Genomic DNA, 25,575 nt, shown 5'->3' on the forward strand with positions numbered 1-25,575 from the left:
GTTTGTCTAATGGCTCTGCTGATCTTTATGTTTTGAACATTTATGCCCCAAATGCTGATGATCCTTCTTTTTGGCATAAGATCATTAAACAATTAGCTCTTACTCCACATAATGGTAATTTGATCGTTGGCGGTGACTTTAATTTACCACTTGACCCAGTGTTAGATAGAAATTCGGCTTTCTCTTTCCACCCTCCTAGATCTCACAAACAATTGTTGAATATGTGCTCTTCTGCAAATCTCGAAGATATTTGGCACCTCCATAACCCTACAGGCAGTGATTAAAACTTCTTTTCCCCTCCTCATTCTAGCTTTTCCCGTATTGACTATCTCCTAGTGCATTCTTCTTTAGTACAGCACTCATCTTCTCCGTACATTCACCCTATTATTATCTCTGATCATGCGGCTGTTTCTTTTTCTCTCCTAAATCTCGCTCCTAGGAGTAAACCTTCCTCTTGGAGACTTAACAGGGAGGTTCTCCATGATGCTGATCAAGTTCAAAACATACAAGATGAGATTGAACATTTCTTCTCCGATAATGAAGGCTCCGTTAGCTCTCCGGTGGTCTTATGGGACGCTTTTAAATGTACTCTCCGAGGACACATTATTAAAGTTATGGCGAAAAGAAATGCTGACATCAAAAGGGAACTTGCAGAGTTAGCAGATAGTATTAAACAGCAGGAGCTTCTTTTTCGAAGTACTAATGATAAACAATTGTTGCAATCCATTAAGAATTTGAAATATTCCTATAACACTATCGTTACCAAAAGGGCTCATATTGGGGTCCAGGCCCAGAAATCCGAAGAGGTTACTCTTGAAGAATAGAGCGGGTAAGATTCTTGCCGCAACTTTGAAATTTCAGGAATCTAATTTTAAATCCTCTCAAATCTCTGCTATCACTGATAGATCTGAGGTTAAAAAATTTCAAACTAAAGAAATTCTTGAAGTGTTTCGAGACTTTTATAGTTCTCTCTATACCCCTACCAACCAATCATCCTTTGAAGCCTGTCAGGAATTTTTAAAAACTATCCCTCTACAATCTGTCTCTTCTGCGGATGGAGAGAAATTGGGTGGCCCCATCACATCTGCTGAAATTATCAATGCTATCAAGTCAACCCGGTCTGGTAAACCTCCTGGGCCGGATGGTTTTCCCATCATGTTTTACAAGACCTTTCTTCCTTCTATGGTCCCTCAACTTAAAGCTGTTTTCGATGTATTTATTCACGAGAGCGCGGTTTCTGGTACTGCGGCAGATGCCACTATTGTCGTAATTCCAAAAGACGGAAAAGATATCTCAGACCCTAAAAACTTTCACCCTATTTCCCTTTTTAATATGGAGGCTAAAATCTTTGCTAAGATTCTTGCCAAGCGGCTGGAATCCTATATTCCCTCTTTAGTTCATTCCTCTCAAACGGGTTTCGTCAAGGGTAGGCTTGCTAGAGACAACATCCGCACCTTTTGTCATGTTCTCGGTACAGCTAAACGATCTACGCTTCCAGCGGCGGCTCTCGCCTTATATGCCGAAAAGGCTTTTGACAAGGTATCTTGGCCTTTTCTTCATGCTGTTCTTCGTGCCCATAATCTTGGTGACTCTTTTGTTAACATGGTTATGTCCTTATATGCCCAACCGAGAGCTAATATCCGTGTCAATGGGGCCACTTCTGAGTTTTTTAATCTCCGTCAAGGTACCCGTCAAGGCTGTCCTTTATCCCCGCTTTTGTTTTTATTAGCTATTGATCCTCTTCTTAGACTCATTGACCTACATCCAGATATCAAGGGATTTACTTTTGGCCCACATCGCATAAAACAGCGACTTATGCGGATGATGTTCTTATTTTTTCGGATGATATTGCTTCAGCTCTTCCCGCGCTTACAGATATTATTGCTAGGTTTTCTAAGGTCTCTGGTTATACGCTTAACAGAGATACGACTGAGATGTTTCCCCTGAATGCTTATTGTTTTCTTGCACATATGGGTACCGCTGGCTTTAAGTGGCAATCTAAACATCTCAAATATCTAGGGATTTGGTTTTGTGGTACGCTCTATGATACGGTACAGAAAAGGGGGTGGTGATGAACAGAGTGTCTGAATTAAGCAGACCACTCTTACCCAGTCCAAAGATCAGGGCTTGATCCATCACCGTTATTTATCTCACTGCCCCATCCCAGCTCAGAACCTGGCTATATGCAAATTAGTCTGTCCCTGGCCCAGTGCATCATGATACGGTGGCACATAATGAGGCGCAAACTCTTCTCAAAGTTCGTCAACTCCTAGATACCTGGTCCCCTAAATACATCTCTTGGTGGGGTCGTATCCAAACTCTCAAAATGATGGTTACTCCTATTATTAACTTTGTTTCCTCTATGCTGCCGGTGAAATTGTCCTCTTCCTTTTTTCGTGAGATTGATTCCATTACTTCTAACTTTCTTTGGAGTGATAAGAGGGCTAGAATTGCGTATAAGTCTTTGAGGAAACCTTATGAGATGGGTGGTTGTAATTTTCCTGATTGGGAAAGATACCAGACTGCTTTTTTAGCTTCCCAAGGTGCTTTGTGGTTTTCCTCGTCTCCTGTACACACGCCTTCCTGGGTTTTCATTGAGCAACATCTCTCCTTTCCCTTACCACTTTCTTCTTTTTTAACCACATCCACTTTATCTATTCCTTTTTCCCGCTCCATTATCTTAGATACTATTGCAGCAATAAAGTCTGTGGACAAGAAGTTGGCTACCCCGATTCATAAATCGATGTGGTCTTCTTTATGGCGTAATCCTAGATTAAAATTTGTTATTGATCCTGCGTTGATCCCTTACTGGTCCTCTAAAGGAGTAACTTTGATTTGTCATCTGTATGACTCCAATAATGATCCATTGCCCTTTTCCTCTTTAGCTCAACAGTTCTCGCTCTCCAATTTGGACTTCTATACTCTTTTAAAAATCAAAGTAGCTCTTGCTAAAGTACGCCTGGAGCCCAATTCTCCTACTGTTATGTTATTTTCCTTGTGGCTTCGATCTGGTCATATAGCTTCAAAAATCTATAAATTTCTGTCTTCTATTTCCTCTGCCTTACCTACTGTTACCCAACAAAAGTGGTTACATCATTTTGATAAGGATCTTACCGACCATATTTCGCCAGTAAATTTTCTCTCCGTGATAAGATTGCCCCTTCTTTAATCCAATCTAAAAAAAATTCTCTCAACCTTCTCCATTGGACTCCTGAGCGTTTGCATTCGCTACACTTGAAGGATGATGATCTCTGTTGGAGCTGTGGCCTGGCTACTGGCGATTATTTGCATATGTTCTTTACCTGTTCTCTTTTACAACCCTTCTGGGATCTCATAAATAAACACCTCATATTAATTTTTAATACTGATTTTCGCTTTCCTTCCCCATGATCCTTTTGGGCCCTTTGGCTTCCCGAGTACCCTTGCCTTTGGATGCCCTTGACTTGCAATTGCTTGACCTTTTGTTGACGGTTGCTATTAAGGGGATCCTTATGGAATGGAAGTCTTTTTCTTCCGTCTCATATCATACATGGTGGGCATGGGTTTCTTTTTTACGTAGCGCACACATTTCAGTCGATGTGGCTCATCTTACCCCTACGATTTCTAGTAATGTTTGAAAAGCCCTAGATGCTTATATGGATTTGGCTTCGAAGGGTTTGGTTGCCCAATATCCTTTTGTGTCCTCTACTTGATTGTTGTTTGTTATTTGTGTACTGTGTGTTTGTAGTACTGCAGTGGATCCTTCCCTTTCCTTTCCTTCCCTTTCTCTTTCTTTTCCTTCTTCTTGCTACCTCCTTTTCTACTTTCTCTTCCTCTGTCTTCTTTTTCCCTTTTCTCTCTTTTTACTTCTTCCATTCATGATAGTGATACCGTTTACGGATACTTTGGCTCACAGATATTCCCTTTATGAGTTTCTTATATTTTACATTTATGTTGTTTTGAGGGAATTTTTAGTACTTGATTTACTCATCAATACTATGTATATGGATTTCGATTGTATCACTATGTATTGTATTTAACTACTTCTTATACTTTTTTAAATTAATAAATTCAATTTCAATTTTTCAATTTTCAATTCAATTCAATTTATTTATCATGTTTTGGCTCTCGACGAGGGCCACATAAAATTCACAATACAAATTACATACCAAAAGAAAAATACAATCAACACACATAAAACTAATTGCATCCATTGACAAATACACAAGAGAAAGCAATGTCAGACCTCTCCAAAACACCTTAATAAATAGCTAAAAAACCTTTAAAAAAGTTGAAAATGTGAAAGCAAAACATTTCATTTGGAGGACAGAATAGAAATTGTAAAAAAATATTCACGTTAGAAATACCCAGTTGGAGACATATTGGTTTAAACCATTTAAGCCGCAATGGGCGGAGTGCGGGGCAGATCAACAGGACATGCATACGATCCTGAGTACTCACGTTACAAAAATTGCACAAAGGGGAGGTTCCATACCACTTGGACAAAAGTAAATTTAGGGGCAGTAGATCATATCGTAAAAGAAACCATAATCTGCGAACACCATGTGGCATATTCCATGTAGCATAGGGTTGGGCCAACTTCATAGAATAAGAATTAAGGAGGAGATCACAACCCCTTTTTTCTTGTATTGTATTCTTATCTGTTTGAAAGCATAGTTCCCACGATGCCTGTTTTAGCAAGAGTTTTAGCTGTGTCGATGAGTGAAGGAACAAGACACTTTCATCTAACTTTAAAAGTGACACAGCTCTTCTAAAGTTCCTTACTAATCGTGAAAACTCTTTAAAGTTGCCCAGCAATTCATTTTTAAGGAGGGCTCTCATTGACCCTGATTCTGCTCTAGCCAAGCAAACCACCCATCTTACCAGGGCACATAGTCCCTGAACCCAACTGCTCCTAAGGCCGAGATCGAGCCTACATGCGGCCAACGAACATGCGGTGTTTAGGGTAGATAGGGATCTTAAGAGTTTCCCTTCAATTTTGTGACAAAAATCCCAGTGCTTCAGCTCTATGAGCTCTATGCCATATAATATCGTAGGAGGGATCTTTGCTCTATACACCTCCATTAAACAGGCGAAGTGTCTTTTTCCGGTGGCAAGATAGAGGGAATTTAAACCTTTGCCGTGTGCGAGGGCTTTACGTGAACTATGCTCGATGTGGGGCCTCTCACTCAAATTGGCCGCAATTATTTTACCCAAAAAGGTATAAGATTTAACAACCTCTAATTTCTGGCCGCCGATAAACCATCCAAAGTTTTCGGAACAGCACTTCTTTTTCCCGGCAATACACATAATTTTACTTTTAGATATGTTAATCTTCATATAATGGGAGTCAGCAAAAACATGTAAAGCTTGCAGCCGATTAGCGAGACCTTTGGGGGTTAAATCTAAAACAAGAATATCATCGGCATACATCAGACAAGAAATAGGTGACCCCCCTACCACCGGAGCTATACCCGCACAAGCTGTCAAGGAAGCAGGAAGGTCTACAGTGTATAAGGAAAACAATAGTGGGGCCAAAAGACAGCCTTGTTTAAGGCCGTTCAAAGATGGAATTCTATGCGAAAGTCCCCTTTCGCCCCCTTGGAGAACACTGCACCACGTTTCCGTATGGAGAGCACGTAAAAGATCCAATAGATAACGTGGTAGACCAAGGGCTGCTAACTTTCTCCATAGCGTTCGACGATCAACTTTATCGAACGCCGTGGAGAAATCGATGAACGCAGCGAACACCCCCCCCCTCTCACACGTGTATATTTATCGGAAATCACATGTAGGGTGGTGAGATTGTCTAATGTACTGTGCCCCCTACGGAATCCAGTTTGTTCAAATGGTAAAATATTATTCTCCTTGATCCAATTATCAAGTAAAATTAAAATACATTTAGCGAAGACCTTTCCGACTGAGTCGAGGAGAGCAATCAGACGGTAGTTCATGGGGTTATCCCTAGCTCCCTTCTTAAAAATAGGGACCAATATACTTCCCCTCCACGAGGCAGGGACCATTTTAGTATCAAAACAAGATTTAAACAATGGTTCCTGCTTTAGAACCGTCATAGGGAGTTCATCGGGTTCCATTGCGCCGGAGGAGCGCATGTTCTTAATGGCCATTTCTATTTTTTTCTCTGTAGGATAATTAATCGGACCCTCAGATGTTAAATCAGGGTCACTATCTGCCGCCGATGTTACATTCCCTGCATACAGCTTCCGGATGTAAGAGGACCATACTTCTTTGGAAATAGGGATGGGAAGAGGGCTCGTTCTAGTACCACATCCCTTCCCAACTATGGACCAAAATTCTCTGGCTTTGCCATGCGCAACTGCTTCCCGCAAATTTATCCATACTGAGTCTTCCTTCTCCTTTTTTAGTCTCGCTTTTAATCTAGTTCTCCTTCTTTTTAACCTCGATATTTCTTTAGCTAATTCATCTGATCTACTTAAAAACTGCTCACGCACTAATTTATTTATTTCCTTATTCAGGATGCGCAAAGCACTAGGGAAAAGTACCTTTTTCCTTGAACAACTAACCTTTTTTACATCTAAAATGATCTTCCTCATAAATTTTTCAAAGTTAACAATTTCAGACCCATACCAGTCGTTTAGTTCTAATATAGTTTTGCATAAGATACCATGCACACCTATAATGGCAGTTGGGTTCCAAAAACATCTACCCGAAGATCCATGGAAAGTAACATCATTGTTATTAAGGGACCAAGACTCAGTGGGCGGAGGTTTTAAAGAAAGAGTTATAATGATTATGCTGTGGTCACTCAAGGATGTAGGGGCTATCATAAGATCCTGGATACATGGGAAAATGTCATAGTCTGAGATCACATAGTCAAGAATTGAGGTACTAAAAGGTGACCTATGAGTGAATTTCGCGGGCACATCAGAGGGAAATCTCCCATTTAAAATAATCCCCTCAACTGCCGATAATTCTTCCAGCAGAATCTTCCCTCTTTTGTTAGTTATTATTTTGTCTGGAAAGAGGGATTGTGGGATAAAATATGCCTCTTCTTTGGGTTTATTTCTAAATAGATTTAAACTAACATTAGAAATTTTACAGTTCAAATCTCCAACTAGGATAACTTCGGGTGGAGTAGAAACATTTTTAATCTGTCCAATATACTGAAATACGTGCTTCAATAAAATATTAAAACGCTCTTCTGGAGGAATATACACATTAATGATTACGACAGCAGACTTATTTAGAGAACTGGGGAGATTAGCTATTGTTATAGCTTGAAAAAGATTACTTGGGTCAATATAATGCGAGAATCTCCAATGCAGTTTGTTAGATAACAAACAAGCGATTCCCCCTTTGGCATGACCTTTCTTGGATGGGGCAGACGGCGCTTCCAATACATAGTAATCCTTCCCTACATAGATATTATCAGTACACCATGTTTCTTGGATGCAAATCACATTTGCTCCCAGCGAGAATAAAAATTCAAGTTTCTCTGGATTACTATGTATCCCAGCTGCATTCCAGGAGATAATTTTCAATTGATTATTAAAGATGATGGAATAATTTGGAGTTATCTGTACTCTTAGTTGATAGGGCACTATGCAGCCAGTTCCACCGATGATTATCCTCTGATGGCAAAGAGTTCTGGATTAGTGGAGGAGGCGATGCCTGAGAGACCGAACGTTTCCCTTTAGAGACCCAAATCTTTAGATCTCTAAAAGGAAAAGAAACCCCATCTTGCTTATCACCCTTTTGGGTCATCCTATGTGGTGGCGAGGGATTATCAGATCTAAAAATAGGCAAAACATCAATACCTCTACATTGGAAATTCTCCGCTTGCTGTAATATCAGATTTACAATGATTTTGGAGTAGAATTTGACCCTTATACTTGATACACTATCTCCACCTAACAAAGTAACTAACTCAATATCACTTGATTGAATAAGGTGAAGACTTTCCAAGTCACTAAAACATTTAAGCAGCCATGATCTATTTAAGGGCAAATTTACATCAAATAAAGGGAAAAAGTCCAAAACCAAAGTGTCCACACAAGACATTGATATTTTTGCCTGGGAAGAGAGGAGTGGGCATACACCGACCCCATCTGTAGGAGCGAAAGAGGGAGCCAAAGGGTTGAGAACCCCCAGTTCAACCGGAATAGTGCTCCCTGTCTCTACCACAGAAGGGGCCGTCAGCCCATGTCCACCATTCTGAGATAAGACTTCCACAGTCGTAGGCAGAGTGTTACAAATGATCTCTGTATGGCAGGACTCATTTGCCAATTTAGTGGTCACCAGGTTAGAGTCAATGGCATTATCTTCATTGTCAGTTAAAGTAATAGCGTTTTGGAAGATTATCCGCCTTTTTCTTTTCTTCCTGTATTTGCGCAGAGGTTTCCTTTTTTTCCCTTTATCATTTCTATGTTTGCAAGTTTTTTCTTTTATTTCTTGATCATCATCTTGTTGCCCTTTTTTTTCTGGGATAAAAATTGGAAATAGTTCCTGTGCTACTTTACAGACTGAAGCAGACAGATTTTCTTCCTCTATTTCCAGATCATAGTTCTTTACACAATTAGTCGCTGCAGAAACTGGCTGAGCCGTAGCATTATTTTCTTGAACTATTACTGATGGCTTTATACCAGAATTCTCTGCAGGCGCATTTGCATTCCCCGTTGGCAAGCTAATATCGGCCGCGGTGGAGGGAACACTCCTCATTTCAGGAGCCTTTTGCAGCATTGCATTCAGTATTTTAGTGACAGAATCCAAGATACAATCAGAGCTGCCCACAAATTTGCCCAAAAGACATAATATGGAGGATAACAGATGTTCCAGGGCAATCAGAGATTCCGATATAGGTTGTTCGCCAACAGCAGCAGAAGGGCAAATTCCAGATAAATTGAGCTCCGGGCTCATAGACACATTTAACAACGCGGACATGTCCTGCACATTTATGGATGGAGTGCTACTATATAACAATAACCCAGATGTGGTGGCACCCACTGATGGCTTAGTGGCATCTAAAGATTTCAAACTTCCTGCATTCACATAACGGCCACAAAGTTCGAGGTCAATGGATGACAATGAGGGATCTCCACCCGACCTAACGTACGTTGTAGAGGCTTGTGGCACTGGAGAATTGTTAGCTTGTTTTCCTTCCATAGGATGAACTTGAAGCTCAATAACACCATCAGCCTCGGGATGTGCAAGGCTGGTCCTCGCCGTGGATTTTATTTGGAATGGGTCTGTCATTAATGAGAGGGGGACCAAATCATCAACCACTTGAGTTGGGCCCACCTGTGCGACAGAAAGTGAGCTATCGTTTTCAACCACAGATACTTTCTTATCCACTGCTTTTTCCCACAGATCGAAAAGCTGACATTGTCCCTTTAGTAATGGATTGTTCACTGATTTATTTCGTAGGGGGTTGGATTTTGTTTTGGCACAAGTCCTTCCCCCCACTAATCTCCCAGAGCGAAGTTTCTTTGTCATCCTCTAAAGTGATTTTCCAAAGGATGTCGTAGATGGAAAGGTATATATCCACAGGAAGTGTGATTAAAAATATAAATGGACCATAAAAAAGGTTTAAATATGGAGGAAAGTAAGCGATTGCCCTCGAGTAAATGTCAATGGAGCAAAGAACAACTATTCTTTAACTTCACGTGGTGACACTTCGTTTTAGATACAACACGTATATTTTTGAACCGAATGAAAAATAACCGGGCCCAGCCCAGCCTACCTCAGTCACCGAGGGCCACAGAGGGCCCGCCCTTTGTCCGGGCTTGGTCCGGCGCATCCCGCGCGCGTCCTCGCGGGACGAGGGACCTGCCCGTGATTTAAACGCCTCCTGGCGCGCTGTTTCAGGCGTGCTCGTTGCCCCCTAGGGATGCTGGGGGATGTAGTCCGGCCGGCGGAGCAAAGCCCGGCCGGTCGGATGAAGCAGGCAGCTGGCGGAGCCAAGCCCAGCCGCTGTGCTGCAGGGAAAAGCTTTGTGTCAGGCAGCAGAGTCAAATATAGAACAAACGGGGAACTCGGCCCCTGCCCGTGATTTAAACGCCTCCTGGCGCGCTGTTTCAGGCGTGCTCGTTGCCCCCTAGGGATGCTGGGGGATGTAGTCCGGCCGGCGGAGCAAAGCCCGGCCGGTCGGATGAAGCAGGCAGCTGGCGGAGCCAAGCCCGGCCACTGTGCTGCAGGGAAAAGCTTCGTGTCAGGCAGCAGAGTCAAATATAGAACAAACGGGGAACTCGGCCCCTGCCCGTGATTTAAACGCCTCCTGGCGCGCTGTTTCAGGCGTGCTCGTTGCCCCCTAGGGATGCTGGGGGATGTAGTCCGGCCGGCGGAGCAAAGCCCGGCCGGTCGGATGAAGCAGGCAGCTGGCGGGGCCAAGCCCGGCCACTGTGCTGCAGGGAAAAGCTTCGTGTCAGGCAGCAGAGTCAAATATAGAACAAACGGGGAACTCGGCCCCTGCCCGTGATTTTAACGCCTCCTGGCGCGCTGTTTCAGGCATGCTCGTTGCCCCCTAGGGATGCTGGGGGATGTAGTCCGGCCGGCGGAGCAAAGCCCGGCCGGTCGGATGAAGCAGGCAGCTGGCGGGGCCAAGCCCGGCCGCTGTGCTGCAGGGAAAAGCTTCGTGTCAGGCAGCAGAGTCAAATATAGAACAAACGGGGAACTCGGCCCCTTCCCATGATTTAAACGCCTCCTGGCGCGCTGTTTCAGGCGTGCTCGTTGCCCCCTAGGGATGCTGGGGGATGTAGTCCGGCCGGCGGAGCAAAGCCCGGCCGGTCGGATGAAGCAGGCAGCTGGCGGAGCCAAGCCCGGCCGCTGTGCTGCAGGGAAAAGCTTTGTGTCAGGCAGCAGAGTCAAATATAGAACAAACAGGGAACTCGGCCCCTGCCCGTGATTTAAACGCCTCCTGGCGCGCTGTTTCAGGCGTGCTCGTTGCCCCCTAGGGATGCTGGGGGATGTAGTCCGGCCGGTGGAGCAAAGCCCGGCCGGTCAGATGAAGCAGGCAGCTGGCGGAGCCAAGCCCGGCCGCTGTGCTGCAGGGAAAAGCTTCGTGTCAGGCAGCAGAGTCAAATATAGAACAAACGGGGAACTCGGCCCCTGCCCGTGATTTAAACGCCTCCTGGCGCGCTGTTTCAGGCGTGCTCATTGCCCCCTAGGGATGCTGGGGGATGTAGTCCGGCCGGCGGAGCAAAGCCCGGCCGGTCGGATGAAGCAGGCAGCTGGCGGGGCCAAGCCCGGCCACTGTGCTGCAGGGAAAAGCTTCGTGTCAGGCAGCAGAGTCAAATATAGAACAAACGGGGAACTCGGCCCCTGCCTGTGATTTTAACGCCTCCTGGCGCGCTGTTTCAGGCATGCTCGTTGCCCCCTAGGGATGCTGGGGGATGTAGTCCGGCTGGCGGAGCAAAGCCCGGCCGGTCGGATGAAGCAGGCAGCTGGCGGAGCCAAGCCCAGCCGCTGTGCTGCAGGGAAAAGCTTTGTGTCAGGCAGCAGAGTCAAATATAGAACAAACGGGGAACTCGGCCCCTGCCCGTGATTTAAACGCCTCCTGGCGCGCTGTTTCAGGCGTGCTCGTTGCCCCCTAGGGATGCTGGGGGATGTAGTCCGGCCGGCGGAGCAAAGCCCGGCCGGTCGGATGAAGCAGGCAGCTGGCGGAGCCAAGCCCGGCCACTGTGCTGCAGGGAAAAGCTTCGTGTCAGGCAGCAGAGTCAAATATAGAACAAACGGGGAACTCGGCCCCTGCCCGTGATTTAAACGCCTCCTGGCGCGCTGTTTCAGACGTGCTCGTTGCCCCCTAGGGATGCTGGGGGATGTAGTCCGGCCGGCGGAGCAAAGCCCGGCCGGTCGGATGAAGCAGGCAGCTGGCGGGGCCAAGCCCGGCCACTGTGCTGCAGGGAAAAGCTTCGTGTCAGGCAGCAGAGTCAAATATAGAACAAACGGGGAACTCGGCCCCTGCCCGTGATTTTAACGCCTCCTGGCGCGCTGTTTCAGGCATGCTCGTTGCCCCCTAGGGATGCTGGGGGATGTAGTCCGGCCGGCGGAGCAAAGCCCGGCCGGTCGGATGAAGCAGGCAGCTGGCGGGGCCAAGCCCGGCCGCTGTGCTGCAGGGAAAAGCTTCGTGTCAGGCAGCAGAGTCAAATATAGAACAAACGGGGAACTCGGCCCCTTCCCATGATTTAAAAGCCTCCTGGCGCGCTGTTTCAGGCGTGCTCGTTGCCCCCTAGGGATGCTGGGGGATGTAGTCCGGCCGGCGGAGCAAAGCCCGGCCGGTCGGATGAAGCAGGCAGCTGGCGGAGCCAAGCCCGGCCGCTGTGCTGCAGGGAAAAGCTTTGTGTCAGGCAGCAGAGTCAAATATCGAACAAACGGGGAACTCGGCCCCTGCCCGTGATTTAAACGCCTCCTGGCGCGCTGTTTCAGGCGTGCTCGTTGCCCCCTAGGGATGCTGGGGGATGTAGTCCGGCCGGTGGAGCAAAGCCCGGCCGGTCGGATGAAGCAGGCAGCTGGCGGAGCCAAGCCCGGCCGCTGTGCTGCAGGGAAAAGCTTCGTGTCAGGCAGCAGAGTCAAATATAGAACAAACGGGGAACTCGGCCCCTGCCCGTGATTTAAACGCCTCCTGGCGCGCTGTTTCAGGCGTGCTCGTTGCCCCCTAGGGATGCTGGGGGATGTAGTCCGGCCGGCGGAGCAAAGCCCGGCCGGTCGGATGAAGCAGGCAGCTGGCGGAGCCAAGCCCGGCCGCTGTGCTGCAGGGAAAAGCTTTGTGTCAGGCAGCAGAGTCAAATATAGAACAAACGGGGAACTCGGCCCCTGCCCGTGATTTAAACGCCTCCTGGCGCGCTGTTTCAGGCGTGCTCGTTGCCCCCTAGGGATGCTGGGGGATGTAGTCCGGCCGGCGGAGCAAAGCCCGGCCGGTCGGATGAAGCAGGCAGCTGGCGGAGCCAAGCCCGGCCGCTGTGCTGCAGGGAAAAGCTTCGTGTCAGGCAGCAGAGTCAAATATAGAACATTAATAAACTTATTGAACAAAAAAAAAAAAGCTTGAAGTGTAAAATAAGAATCTCTATTACCATTCGGGGCCATTCATATGTGACTGTACATCCATGATTATGTATTCAGAGATGTCACTAGTGTCTGTCAAAGTCGCCAATTTCTAAAAAGAGTCAACCGTAGTTGTGCGATCTCAACTATCCTATTGGACATTGTGTTTATGGCGTGTATATTTTCCCACAAACTCAAATGCCATTGACACTTCAGTGATGACGAATGAGTAATTTATTTTTGAATCGTGCCATTTTCATGAACTCAGGTTGAAAATAATCCTGTATTTTTTTATTGTGAAACCAAGCTTTAGGTTGTCCAAAGTTAAAAAGTTTTTTTTACAATTGTTTGATGTACAGTTTATTAAACATACCTTCGTGTTTTAAGAAAGCTACAAAGCTAATTGTTGACTCTCCTCTTTGTCTTAGGCCTGGCCCAGTCCGGCTCTTGGGGCTGCTTTGATGAATTTAACCGCATTGACTTACCAGTGCTGTCAGTAGCTGCCCAGCAGATTGCAATTGTGCTGACCTGTAAGAAGGAACGCAAAAAAAACTTCATTTTCACAGATGGAGATAACGTGGACATGAACACCGAGTTTGGACTATTTTTGACTATGGTAAGCATGAACTCAAACACTCTTTCTGCACGTTTCCACAATAAGCAGAAAAAAGTTTGGTATGGCAATACTCCGCATCAACAAACGTGCTTTGTATTAGATCTGGCTTGACAACATAGCAGTCTGTTGACCTATTGTGTACAATTTACATAGACCCTCGTAACAAGTGGGCCAATAAATTCTGATTTGTGCAGTAACTCCTCTTTTTTTTTTTTTATAAATTTGTTTATTGGATTTTTGGTTATTTCGTACAGTCATCATGACAATGATTATGCAGTACAGTGATACATTTCTGCGAGTATATAATACCAGTATAGGCCAAACATACATTGTCATACATTAATCCTGTGCCGGTCCAACCTTCCATGCAATTCAGTCCGTTAGTGTATCCCAGCTACCCTCCTTCAATTGCATCGGCTCCCCTTTTACAAAGTGGGGAAACCTTTGTGGATATCTGTCTCATCCCTCATAGCCGGGTAACGGCCCTGTGTCATGTGGGCACGTGTGTTGGTATCTCGGGCATAGTCAACGGGGCCCACTAGATAGGTGTCTATATGCGGTATCATGTCAACTGTGTCTATAGATATGTTCCAATAAACCGCTGGATAAAAAAGGGGGTGGAATACCCATTCCAGTCTGAACTAATTAACTGTTCTAACATGTGGACCGAACTTGTCATGGGGGCTGAACTGGGGGGGGGGGCGGGGGGTCACTAACCCTGTTGCTGCGGGGATGGGGTCATCCCCAAGTATATTCTAAAGTAGTGTGGGGGGTATCGCTATGCGTTGCGTTGCGGGGGTCTCAGGGTACGGGTCCTGGCATCCTGTGGAGTAGCTGGTTATGGTGTCACTGAAGCTAAAGAGGCTGGGTTGGCTATGGGGGCCGGGATTGTGGGGCCGTTTGTGTTTCCTGTGGGTGTGTTGCTTCCTTGAACTCGTGTAGTAGCTGGGCCCACTCTAGTGATATAGGGTGTTTGCTGTGTCCTTTCACCTCCTCGTCACGGAGAGTCTCTTCCTCCGCCGCCCCATATTTTTTCATGGCGCCTGTCCACGCTGCATCTGGTGGTCCCGTGGGGGACCTCCAATGCATGGCTATCCCCCTTTTTGCCAAGAGAATGGCCAGGGACAGAAAGCAACACTGCACTTTCTGGGTTTTCAGCCTGCAGAAAATCTCAAGTGTGCAGGCCTCCCATGTGGACATGGTCGTAATGGCCGTGATGCCTTCCAGGGTTCGATGGACCTTGTCCCAAAACCCCCGAAGTATGGGGCAGTCCCAGAACATGTGTTTAAAATCTGCGTCCGGGGTATGACAGCAGGGGCAGGCAAAGTCAGTGTTGGGAAAGAATTGATGCAAGCGACGTGGCGTGAGATAGGCTCTGTGGAGAATATTAAACTGTATATTACGGAATTGCGAGTTCCTGGAGACTTTTTTGGGCTATTCTAGGGCCATGTCCCATTCCCTGTCATGCACTACCCTACCTATATCTGTCTCCCATTTCTGACGTAGAGGTTGAAGGGATGGGAGGAGCAATGTGCGCACTGCATTGTAGAGCCAGGTAACCAAATGTCGCCCCACCCCCATGTGTAGGATCGTGTGTATCACTGGGTGTTGTATGGGCTCTCCCGTCGTGGGATTCTAGTACTGTCGCTACTATCTATTAACTGTCTGTGGAGGAGGAATTGACCGGGAGGTAGAGCGTACTGTTCCATCATCTGCTCTTATGACTTCAACTTTCCTTCTTCAAAGAAGGATTCTAACTCCGTGACGGATAACTCCGTCCAAACCTGGAGCATTCATTGCGTGTAGTAGGAGTCTCCCCGTGGGAATCCTACCAGTGGCAACAGGGGTGAGTTTGGCGGACGCGTTTTGGACATGTGGTGGATACGCATCATACAAGAGCGGGCTATGGACATCTGTAATGAACGGGTACGTATGGGCTTAGTGCCAGGCAGAGGCATTCTGTGGAGTGCGGGTAGAGGCGTGGGACCTACTGTGTTGATGGTTTCGCCGACGTGTCTCCCCGCTGTCCAGTATTGGAGCTGGGCCACTAAGAAGTACGCTTCGAATGCTGGTGCTCCCAGACCTCCTTCTGTCGTGGGTAGATAGAGTGTGGTTAGCGCGACCCGTCGCCGCCCCCCTCCCCAGACTAGTTCCGTGAGGAGACTATCCAGCTCTTCTGCTCTTATGACTTCAACTTTCCTTCTTCAAAGAAGGATTCTAACTCCGTGACGGATAACTCCGTCCAAACCTGGAGCATTCATTGCGTGTAGTAGGAGTCTCCCCGTGGGAATCCTACCAGTGGCAACAGGGGTGAGTTTGGCGGACGCGTTTTGGACATGTGGTGGATACGCATCATACAAGAGCGGGCTATGGACATCTGTAATGAACGGGTACGTATGGGCTTAGTGCCAGGCAGAGGCATTCTGTGGAGTGCGGGTAGAGGCGTGGGACCTACTGTGTTGATGGTTTCGCCGACGTGTCTCCCCGCTGTCCAGTATTGGAGCTGGGCCACTAAGAAGTACGCTTCGAATGCTGGTGCTCCCAGACCTCCTTCTGTCGTGGGTAGATAGAGTGTGGTTAGCGCGACCCGTCGCCGCCCCCCTCCCCAGACTAGTTCCGTGAGGAGACTATCCAGCTCTTTGAAGAACAGGCGCAGTGGGATTACTGGAAGGTTTACAAAGTGGTACAGTAGTCTAGGGACCATGATCATTTTTGCCAGCGCCACTCGGCCTATGGGCGCCAGCGGCAGTGTTTTCCAGAATCCTATTGCCGCTCGAATGTCCACCAGCGTTTTACGATGGTTCCCTGCATATAGGTCCTCTGGAGTGTGATATAGCCGTACCCCTGGATAACAGGGTGCGTCTGCGTTCCACACCAAGGTTTGGGCGCCTATCTGGATCTCAACGGGGTCATATGGGGGCTCAACGGGTAAAGGGAGGATTTCTCCCAGTTTACCTTAAGGTCCGAGATCTCCGCGAAGCTTTCTGATGCGCTCCAAACGCTTGTCAGGTCGCTGGTGGCGTCGCATACATAAATCAATAGATCATCCGCGTATAGGGATGTCTAGTGCCTGCTATTGGAATCCCCCATGTTTCACCTCCCTGCCGGAGACGGATTGCCAGGGGTTCGACCGCTAGGGCGAACAGGAGGGGTGACAGTGGGCACCCCTGCCTGGTGCCTCTCTCCACCCCGAACTCTGAGGAAATGTAGGGGCCCATCCTGACTCTGGACGTGAGGCGCGTGTACAGAAGTTTAGTGTATTGCTATCAGGCCCGGGCCGATGTCATTCCGTCTGAGGACATCAAACAGATACGGCCACAGAAGTATGTCGAATGCCTTTTCGAGATCTAATATGAGGCATGCCGCATTAGGAAAAAGCTCTCGAGTCGTGTCCTGAATATGAAATAGTCTGCGGAGATTGTGTGACATGTTACGGTTCGGTACAAACCCACATTGGTCGGGGTGGATTAGCGGGGACAGGATTTGGGTGCATCTGTCTGCTAGTAGTTTACCCAATATTTTACAGTCCGTATTGAGTAAGGTAATCGGCCTGTATGACGACGGGAGTGTAGAGTCCCTGTCTGGTTTCAAAAAAGTAACTATAATCGACTCTCTAAGGGAACCTGGGAGTTCCCCCGCCTTGAGGGCTTCGTTGAACATGATCGTCAGTTTTGGGACCAATTGGGCTGAGAAGGTGCATTAATATTCGAGCGGGAACCCATCCAGCCCTGGGGCTTTGTTCCTGGCCAATGCTTTTATCGCCTGTTTCACCTCCACTGGTGTTATTTTGTGCTCCAGCTCTTTCCTATCCTCCGGTGGGACCTGTGGGATTGTCAGTATGTGAAAAAATTTGACTGTTGCTCGGGGGTCGCTCTGCCGCGCTACTCGGTAAATGTCGGAGTAATATGTCTAGAAGAAATGTAGGATTGCAAGTTGGGAGGTCTGGAGCTTTCTGGACTGGTCTCTAAGTTCAGTTACTGGCTTCACTTCTGTGTCTTGTCTGGCTAACCAATCCAACAGTGTCCCCCCTCTATTGCCTTCTCAGTGTATCTTAGCTGCATAGCCTCTAAAATTATATTTGCGGAGGTCACGCAGTGTTTCCATGTATCTCGTTTTGGCTTCTCGATCCGGAGCGACTCCGCCACAGTCGTCCGATTTTGTGAGGGTTGCTAACGTGTCTTCCCCGTCTCGTAGGGTCCTTTCTAGAAGTCTACGCACGCCCACTACTTGCTGTATGCATTGACCCCTCGCCACTAACTTATGTGCGTCCCATTCTAAAAGTCTAGAGGACGCTGTCCCTGCATTAAGTGTAAAGTGGTCCTGCAAGTCTTGCAAGTGTTCCCCATGGTCATGTGCGAAAATCGGATCCGTGAGGCAGTCCCGGGGGAGCTTCCAGTTGGGAACTGGGGGGTGTGGCGGTTTCCATCTAAGGGTCAGTGAGCTGTGCATCATGGTCAGAGAGCACCCTTCCCAGGAAGTCCGTGTGGTGTACCTTCGCGTGCAGGGCTGTGGAGCATAGAAATCTATCCAGGCGTACCCTCAGATTATGGGGGACAGAGTGGAATGAGTAAAGTTTCGTGGTGGGGTGTTGTGCTCTCCATGCGTCTTCTAGTGCCCACTGGTTCACCCAAATGTTAAATAATTCCGTCTGTTTGTGTACAGGTGATCGTGCTGGGGGGGTGTGTGTGAGCGGTCCAGGGTTGCGCGAGGACACAATTGTAATCTCCACCTAATATCCAGGGGGTGTGGGTGTGGTGTGCCAGTGTTTTCGTGAGGATATTTGAATGTACAAGACATGTGTCAAAGTGGCCTTGTGCACTGCGTAAATCACTCCTAGGAGTGTAAAACAAAAATGTATAATCAATGTCATGTGAGTTAGACAATTTTTTGAAGAGAGTAAACTCAGTAGTCCATCATAAATGCAGAAATGAATGAATGCAACATATTGCACTTGTGCAGTTCAGTAATTTCTTTTATGTTGAAACAAATTATTTTATCCGTGGAAGATGTTCAAAATCACAAAATCCAGGTATTAAAGCGTACACTTCTTCAAGTACAAATCCCAATGCATTTCGGGCTTGCCAATTAGCCCTTCATCAGGGGAATCTAGAATGAGAACAATACAATTGTAATACTAAACAGGGGGGTTAAGCTGCAGGCTTTTTTACACCCAAACGCGGATGTGAGGAGGAATGAGTCACAAAGAATTGGAGAGAAAGAGATGAAAGTTTATCCAGGCGATGTGCAAAAAAAGTAGATACTACGAGTGATAGTGCAATGATAAAAGTGAAAAAAGAAATAGTTCCAACAACCACACAGAGTGTTCTATGCGATGTGCACGATGATGGTTAGAAAAAAAGTGACAGTGACTGAAGACACCACTAGTGTGAAAACAACACTGCCGGAAATGCAAAACAAACTGACATGCAAAAATCGGACGCTGATGATACAGAGGTGAAGCAGAATGAGTAATTAGGATTCTTACCGGTGTTTATGAAAGCGCCGGCGTACCGGGTGTCTGACATCAAAAAACAGGAAACGCTAGCTTCGTGAGAGCGCCCGGAGTAAACGTGTAAATGAAGAGCCCAGGAGTGGTGAAAATAGAAGTAGGACCAGCGTGAAAGAGCAGGATGTGAACGCCATGTTGGAGTGTAGAAAAAAGAAGAAAATGAAATGAAAGCAGAGATGAAATGATCTAATACACAGCAAAAATGAGAGCGAAGTGAGACATAACGGAGTAAATGTGCTGTGGAAAGTACGATTTATCGGTTAAAGTGATGCAATGCACAACAAATCAATATCAATATATACTGAGAGATTCAATTCAATATAGAAGTTGAAAAAACAATTCTGATTGAAGAACCACAACTAGATGTAAGTTCAGCGGATCTCAAAAAACACAATGTGAAAGGCATAGCAACAAATCTCTACACGAATCGTGTTTGTCAAGTACAGAAGAAAATAAACCTGTAACAGGTAACATGCCAATTCGAACTTGTCAATGAGCCCTAGAGGGGTTAATGTCTGCATGTACCAAATCCAGTATGTTTCACGTTGAGACAGATATTTATTTGAGTCCCTGTCCGGTCGTGTGCCTATAGATTCAAGTACCCCACATTTCAGTTGCGCTATGTTGTGTTTCATGTTGCGCCAATGTTCAGCGATGGGGGAACTGGTGGTTTGAGTCCGGATTCGACTTTTGTGTTCGGTAATGCGAATTCTTAGTGGTCTTTCGGTTTTGCCTATGTAAAATAAGCCACAAGGGCATTTGATGAAATACACTACATGATGACTATTGCATGTTGCATTGATCTTAAGATGAATAGGTTTGCCTGATCTTGGGTGGTTGATAGTGTGACCTTTAACCATGTTACCACAGTTCGAACAATTCATGCAAGTTGACATTCAACAAGCAGCAACCAGAACTCACGCTCTCAGAAGAGAACAATTATTGATCAAAACTACAAAGGCAGACTCTTCCAAAAGAGAAGTTTTTGTTTCCACTTACTCTACTCAATCTACAATGCTTAAAAGCATCATCATCAACAGATGGTCTTTATTGCAATCCGAAGTAGATTTTAAAGATTTGTTTCATGAAACACCCATGTTTGCTTACAAAAGAGCTCGCAATTTCAAAGAGATACTGAACAAGCAACCGACCCCTCAAGTTACATACAAAGGAATGTCAACTTGCATGAATTGTTCGAACTGTGGTAACATGGTTAAAGGTCACACTATCAACCACCCAAGATCAGGCAAACCTATTCATCTTAAGATCAATGCAACATGCAATAGTCATCATGTAGTGTATTTCATCAAATGCCCTTGTGGCTTATTTTACATAGGCAAAACCGAAAGACCACTAAGAATTCGCATTACCGAACACAAAAGTCGAATCCGGACTCAAACCACCAGTTCCCCCATCGCTGAACATTGGCGCAACATGAAACACAACATAGCGCAACTGAAATGTGGGGTACTTGAATCTATAGACACACGACCGGACAGGGACTCAAATAAATATCTGTCTCAACGTGAAACATACTGGATTTGGTACATGCAGACATTAACCCCTCTAGGGCTCAATGACAAGTTTGAATTGGCATGTTACCTGTAACAGGTTTATTTTCTTCTGTACTTGACAAACACGATTCGTGTAGAGATTTGTTGCTATGCCTTTCACATTGTGTTTTTTGAGATCCGCTGAACTTACATCTAGTTGTGGTTCTTCAATCAGAATTGTTTTTTCAACTTCTATATTGAATTGAATCTCTCAGTATATATTGATATTGATTTGTTGTGCATTGCATCACTTTAACCGATAAATCGTACTTTCCACAGCACATTTACTCCGTTATGTCTCACTTCGCTCTCATTTTTGCTGTGTATTAGATCATTTCATCTCTGCTTTCATTTCATTTTCTTCTTTTTTCTACACTCCAACATGGCGTTCACATCCTGCTCTTTCACGCTGGTCCTACTTCTATTTTCACCACTCCTGGGCTTTTCATTTACACGTTTACTCCGGGCGCTCTCACGAAGCTAGCGTTTCCTGTTTTTTGATGTCAGACACCCGGTACGCCGGCGCTTTCATAAACACCGGTAAGAATCCTAATCCGCTCTTATAAGCGCCGTACGAGGTCTATCACATAACTGCATGTTTAGGCACTGAATCTCCTTTGGTCAATTGTTTTCCAGCCTTTGGCGCGTTGTCGAATATGATATTTACCATAGTATCGGTAAGCAATGTCCCACACGTTTTTTACTCATTCTGCTTCACCTCTGCATCATCAGCGTCCGATTTTTGCACGTCAGTTTGTTTTGCATTTCCGGCAATGTTGTTTTCACACTAGTGGTGTCTTCAGTCATTGTCACTTTTTTTCTAACCATAATCGTGCACATCGCATAGAACACTCTGTGTGGTTGTTGGAACTATTTCTTTTTTCACTTTTATCATTGCACTATCACTCGTAGTATCTACTTTTTTTGCACATCGCCTGGATAAACTTTCATCTCTTTCTCTTCAATTCTTTGTGACTCATTCCTCCTCACATCCGCGTTTGGGTGTAAAAAAGCCTGCAGCTTAACCCCCCTTTTTAGTATTAAAATTGTATTGTTCTCATTCTAGATTCCCCTGATGAAGGGCTAATTGGCAAGCCCGAAATGCATTGGGATTTGTACTTGAAGAAGTGTACGCTTTAATACCTGGATTTTGTGATTTTGAACATCTTCCACGGATAAAATAATTTGTTTCAACATAAAAGAAATTACTGAACTGCACAAGTGCAATATGTTGCATTCATTAATTTTTGCATTTATGATGGACTACTGAGTTTACTCTCTTCAAAAAATTGTCTAACTCACATGACATTGATTATACATTTTTGTTTTACACTCCTAGGAGTGATTTACGCAGTGCACGAGGCCACTTTGACACATGTCTAGTACAATCAAATATCCTATTACAAAGGGTTTGCAGGGCCTTTTTCCTTGTTGCACGCAATTGACGCATTAAGTCAAGAATTTGATTCCAAGTTGGTATCAACATAGATGATTTGTCCAAACTGAGTGCATCCAGGTTGCCTTCAATTTTTATTTCAGTGTTTTCGTGAGGACACTCCAAAACAATTTGTGCAGTAACTCCTCTTACCACACATTTCATAAGTAAGAGGTTTGTGATAAATATCGGCAGGGGAGAGGGAAATGCCAGATAAATAGTGGAACATGCAGATTTTGGTGAATGCCAAAAGCCTTACAATGCCCCAACAGCTTGTAATAGGTGATAATTATCATACCCGATAAATACTGAGCACCTAAGTGTTGGTTTTAATTGTGTGCCATAAATCTCACCAGATTGTACCAAACTCGCAATGTGGACCATAGAATAGTCTTTTTATCACCCTCCAACGGTTGGCTTGTGTTGGTCGGCTTCCTTCAGCCATTGCTTTGAGAATGCATCAATCTCATCTTAGATCAGTCCAGAGGAGTATTGTATTCTCATCATCATGCCATTGACTGTTTCTTGCATCATAATACTCACACATGGTGCTGTATAGCAAAGGCGATTCTTAGTTGCTATTCCTTTATATTGCATCTGGCTTTTTCTTAAGCTTCTGTTGGGGCTCAAATGCAATGCTGATTTTAAGATGAACACTCTGTTGGTGTGTTCCATTGCTGACTGGGCCAGCTTGACACCTTGATGGTCACCACAAGTCTTGTGCGATCAACAGTACGAGACATCATCTTGGAAGACTTCAGGACAACCATTTTGATTTCAGTCTGTACTGATATGCAGAAGAAAAGGCACCCATGCTTCTAACGGTTTGCAACTTTTCGCTTTCTATTTTAATGTGCTCAGCACTACATGGGCCTGTTCTGTGTTTGGTACTAAGTGCACTTTCCTCGATGGCTGTGTAATTAGTACTCTTTAAAGCAGTGTATTCCATTAAGCCTGTTGGTTCTTTTTAATGCCAAGCTATATTGCATTATTCTGGACTTTGAAGCACAGGACTTTAAAAGAAGGACTTCTGGATCTTTGAAGTATTATTAAAAGTACTATGCATAGTAGATCACAGATGTTGCTGGGCGTTTCACAACGTATATAAGGCACTAGCAAAACCTATAAGTCTGACTTTAATTTGCTGACACTTTCTTTGAATATTAAGGCTAGATCAATTGGATTTGCTAATGCTTGTTTTTCATGCTTCACTAGAGATCTATGTAAATATTGCTTCTTCGGCCTTGATTCTGGGGTGAAACAACTTGATTAAGTGTTGCTTTAGCATAGATGACCTTGGCGAATATTTAATTTAAAAATGCTTGGAAGGAGAACATATTTTCCACCAGCAATCATTACAGGTGTTGTATAGCATTTTAGGACCCTAGTGTAATTTTCCCGATTCATGCCCTTATATAGGCACAAATCACCTTGTCCTAATATAGGCATAGAAATCATAACCATATTTAGACATAGCCCATGCAGTCCAAATACAGGCATGGATACTTCCACTAGTTCCGAAAAGTCTAAATGATTTCTTGGAAAACTCGCCTTCAGCAGTCAGGGACTTCCCCTTGCTTGAATATTGATTTATCCAAGAACTCATGGAGTTTTCAAAGAACTGCCATTCTTTGATGACGTTATAATGTCCAACCTTACGTCAAACTCGGCACCTTCAAGGTATAAATATGCCCACACTTGCCCTAGCAAACACACAGTGGTTTGGAGCAGATCGACTATCTACTTGCCTGACGCAGCTCGCTAGAGCAAGTGCCGAAGGAAGCCGACCCTCCAGCAGACGCACTGGGAGAGACGCTGTATTTTCACTTGCCGAGAAATCCAGTTCCAGTGTTTCCAAGCTCCCCTTGCGGGGTGTTGGGAAATCGAGTCCTGAGAGAGAGATACCAGACCTCCTTCATTTAAAACCAAGGTACGGAGCTGATTAGACCCTAAGAGAAATCTTGGATAGATTCTTGGCAAAGAATACTAAAACCTAAGCTATACCATACTCACTTCTTCCCTCGTACTAGACCTAGGTTAGGTACATTGGGGAAGGCGTATTTTAGAAGCACCAGTTGAGTACTTTTAGTATTTATTTATGTATGTATTTTATGGCTCAGAAACATTACCATGCTTTTACAGTATTATTTTATAATACTCTTCTTACTATACGCATTATACTTTGCAACCAGTATTACGATTGTAGCAGTTCATTTCTTCTGCATGAGAAAGAAGACTGTTCAATAAATACTTTTATTGAAAACGCGCTTCTCTCTATTTCTCTGCACCTCTGGTGAAACGAAGCATGCACGATTGACTGAGTGAAATATCTATCTATTGTTTCCACGACTCTGAAGATACGTTTTATCTTGGGGAAACAAAGTTGTCATGTTTATGCGGTTGTCAGAAACTAATCCCTTCTAGTTTATTCGAGAACGTTTCTAGTGACCTCTGAGCTAGCTGGCTCTCACAATTAAGTCTAATGTATTCGATAGAGACCTAGTCGATCTCAGTCCTACGTCTAATCTATAGGATATATTATTCTAATGCGCAGAGCCTATTGGGAATATAGGAACTACACTACATGGCGCCCAATGTTTGGTAAGGCACTAATTTAACACTAGATACTTGAGTAACTCAGTCGTGCTTTTCACAGAGACCCCTTTTTCCCGTAAAATACTCCAAAAGACGTCTGGAGTGGGTGAAAGGTAATATATCCACCATAACTGAGTAGGACGAAAATCCTATGTATTAGTTTTTAGTTTTGTTCAATGTTGAAGGATACATTGTTCCAAAATATTGTGCAATTATCATTATCAATAATAAACTTAGCCTAGAGACCAACGTCAACAAGCAGGTTGGCTGCTGTTTCGCCCTATTAAGAGGACTCCGAAGATTGCTACCTCTCCTGCCCGCACAGACCAGAGCCGATATAGTTAGGAGCACTATCCTCAGCCGCCTGGACTACTGCAATGCCCTCCTGCTGGAATCTCCCGCCTACCTCATCTCCAGACTCCAGAGTGTCCAGGCAGCTGCAGCCAAACTAGCACTCTCCCGTGAACGCAGATCCTCCACCACTCTCGCCCTGGCCGACCTACACTGGTTACCTATACACCAAAGGATCTGTTTCAAATCCCTTTGTATTGTCTTCAGGGCAGTTCATGGACTAGGCCCCCGACCACTCCAGTACAAACTTAAGTGGTATGAGCCCAACCGGTCTCTCCGATCCTCATCCTTGAACTTCATCAACATCCCCAGGATCAAGAAAGCCACCTGTGGCGGGCGAGCTTTCAGCATTGCTGCAGCCCACCTTTGGAACAAACTTCCCCTGGACATCAGAAAAACTAATGATCTCCTGACATTCCGAAAAAAGGTTAAAACCTGGCTTTTCCCCAAAAATCCTCCTCAAACCCTTCGCATTAAATAAAACCCACCCGGTCTAGCATCCGCTTTTGCTCCTGCCCTC

At 45.4% G+C, this 25,575-nt stretch overlaps 1 protein-coding gene across 1 annotated transcript in view; it reads left to right on the forward strand.

The window, feature by feature from the left end:
- The window catches only part of DNAH5 (dynein axonemal heavy chain 5), a 5,174,212-nt gene that overhangs the window by 2,235,947 nt on the left and 2,912,690 nt on the right, over positions 1–25,575 (forward strand). The window contains exon 37 of the mRNA XM_078687662.1: positions 13,425–13,612. Coding sequence (XP_078543788.1) covers positions 13,425–13,612 — 188 coding nt within the window. The remainder of the gene's footprint in view (positions 1–13,424; positions 13,613–25,575) is intronic.

The sequence above is a fragment of the Lissotriton helveticus genome, chromosome 4_1, assembly GCF_964261635.1.
Source record: "Lissotriton helveticus chromosome 4_1, aLisHel1.1, whole genome shotgun sequence".
NCBI lineage: Eukaryota > Metazoa > Chordata > Amphibia > Caudata > Salamandridae > Lissotriton > Lissotriton helveticus.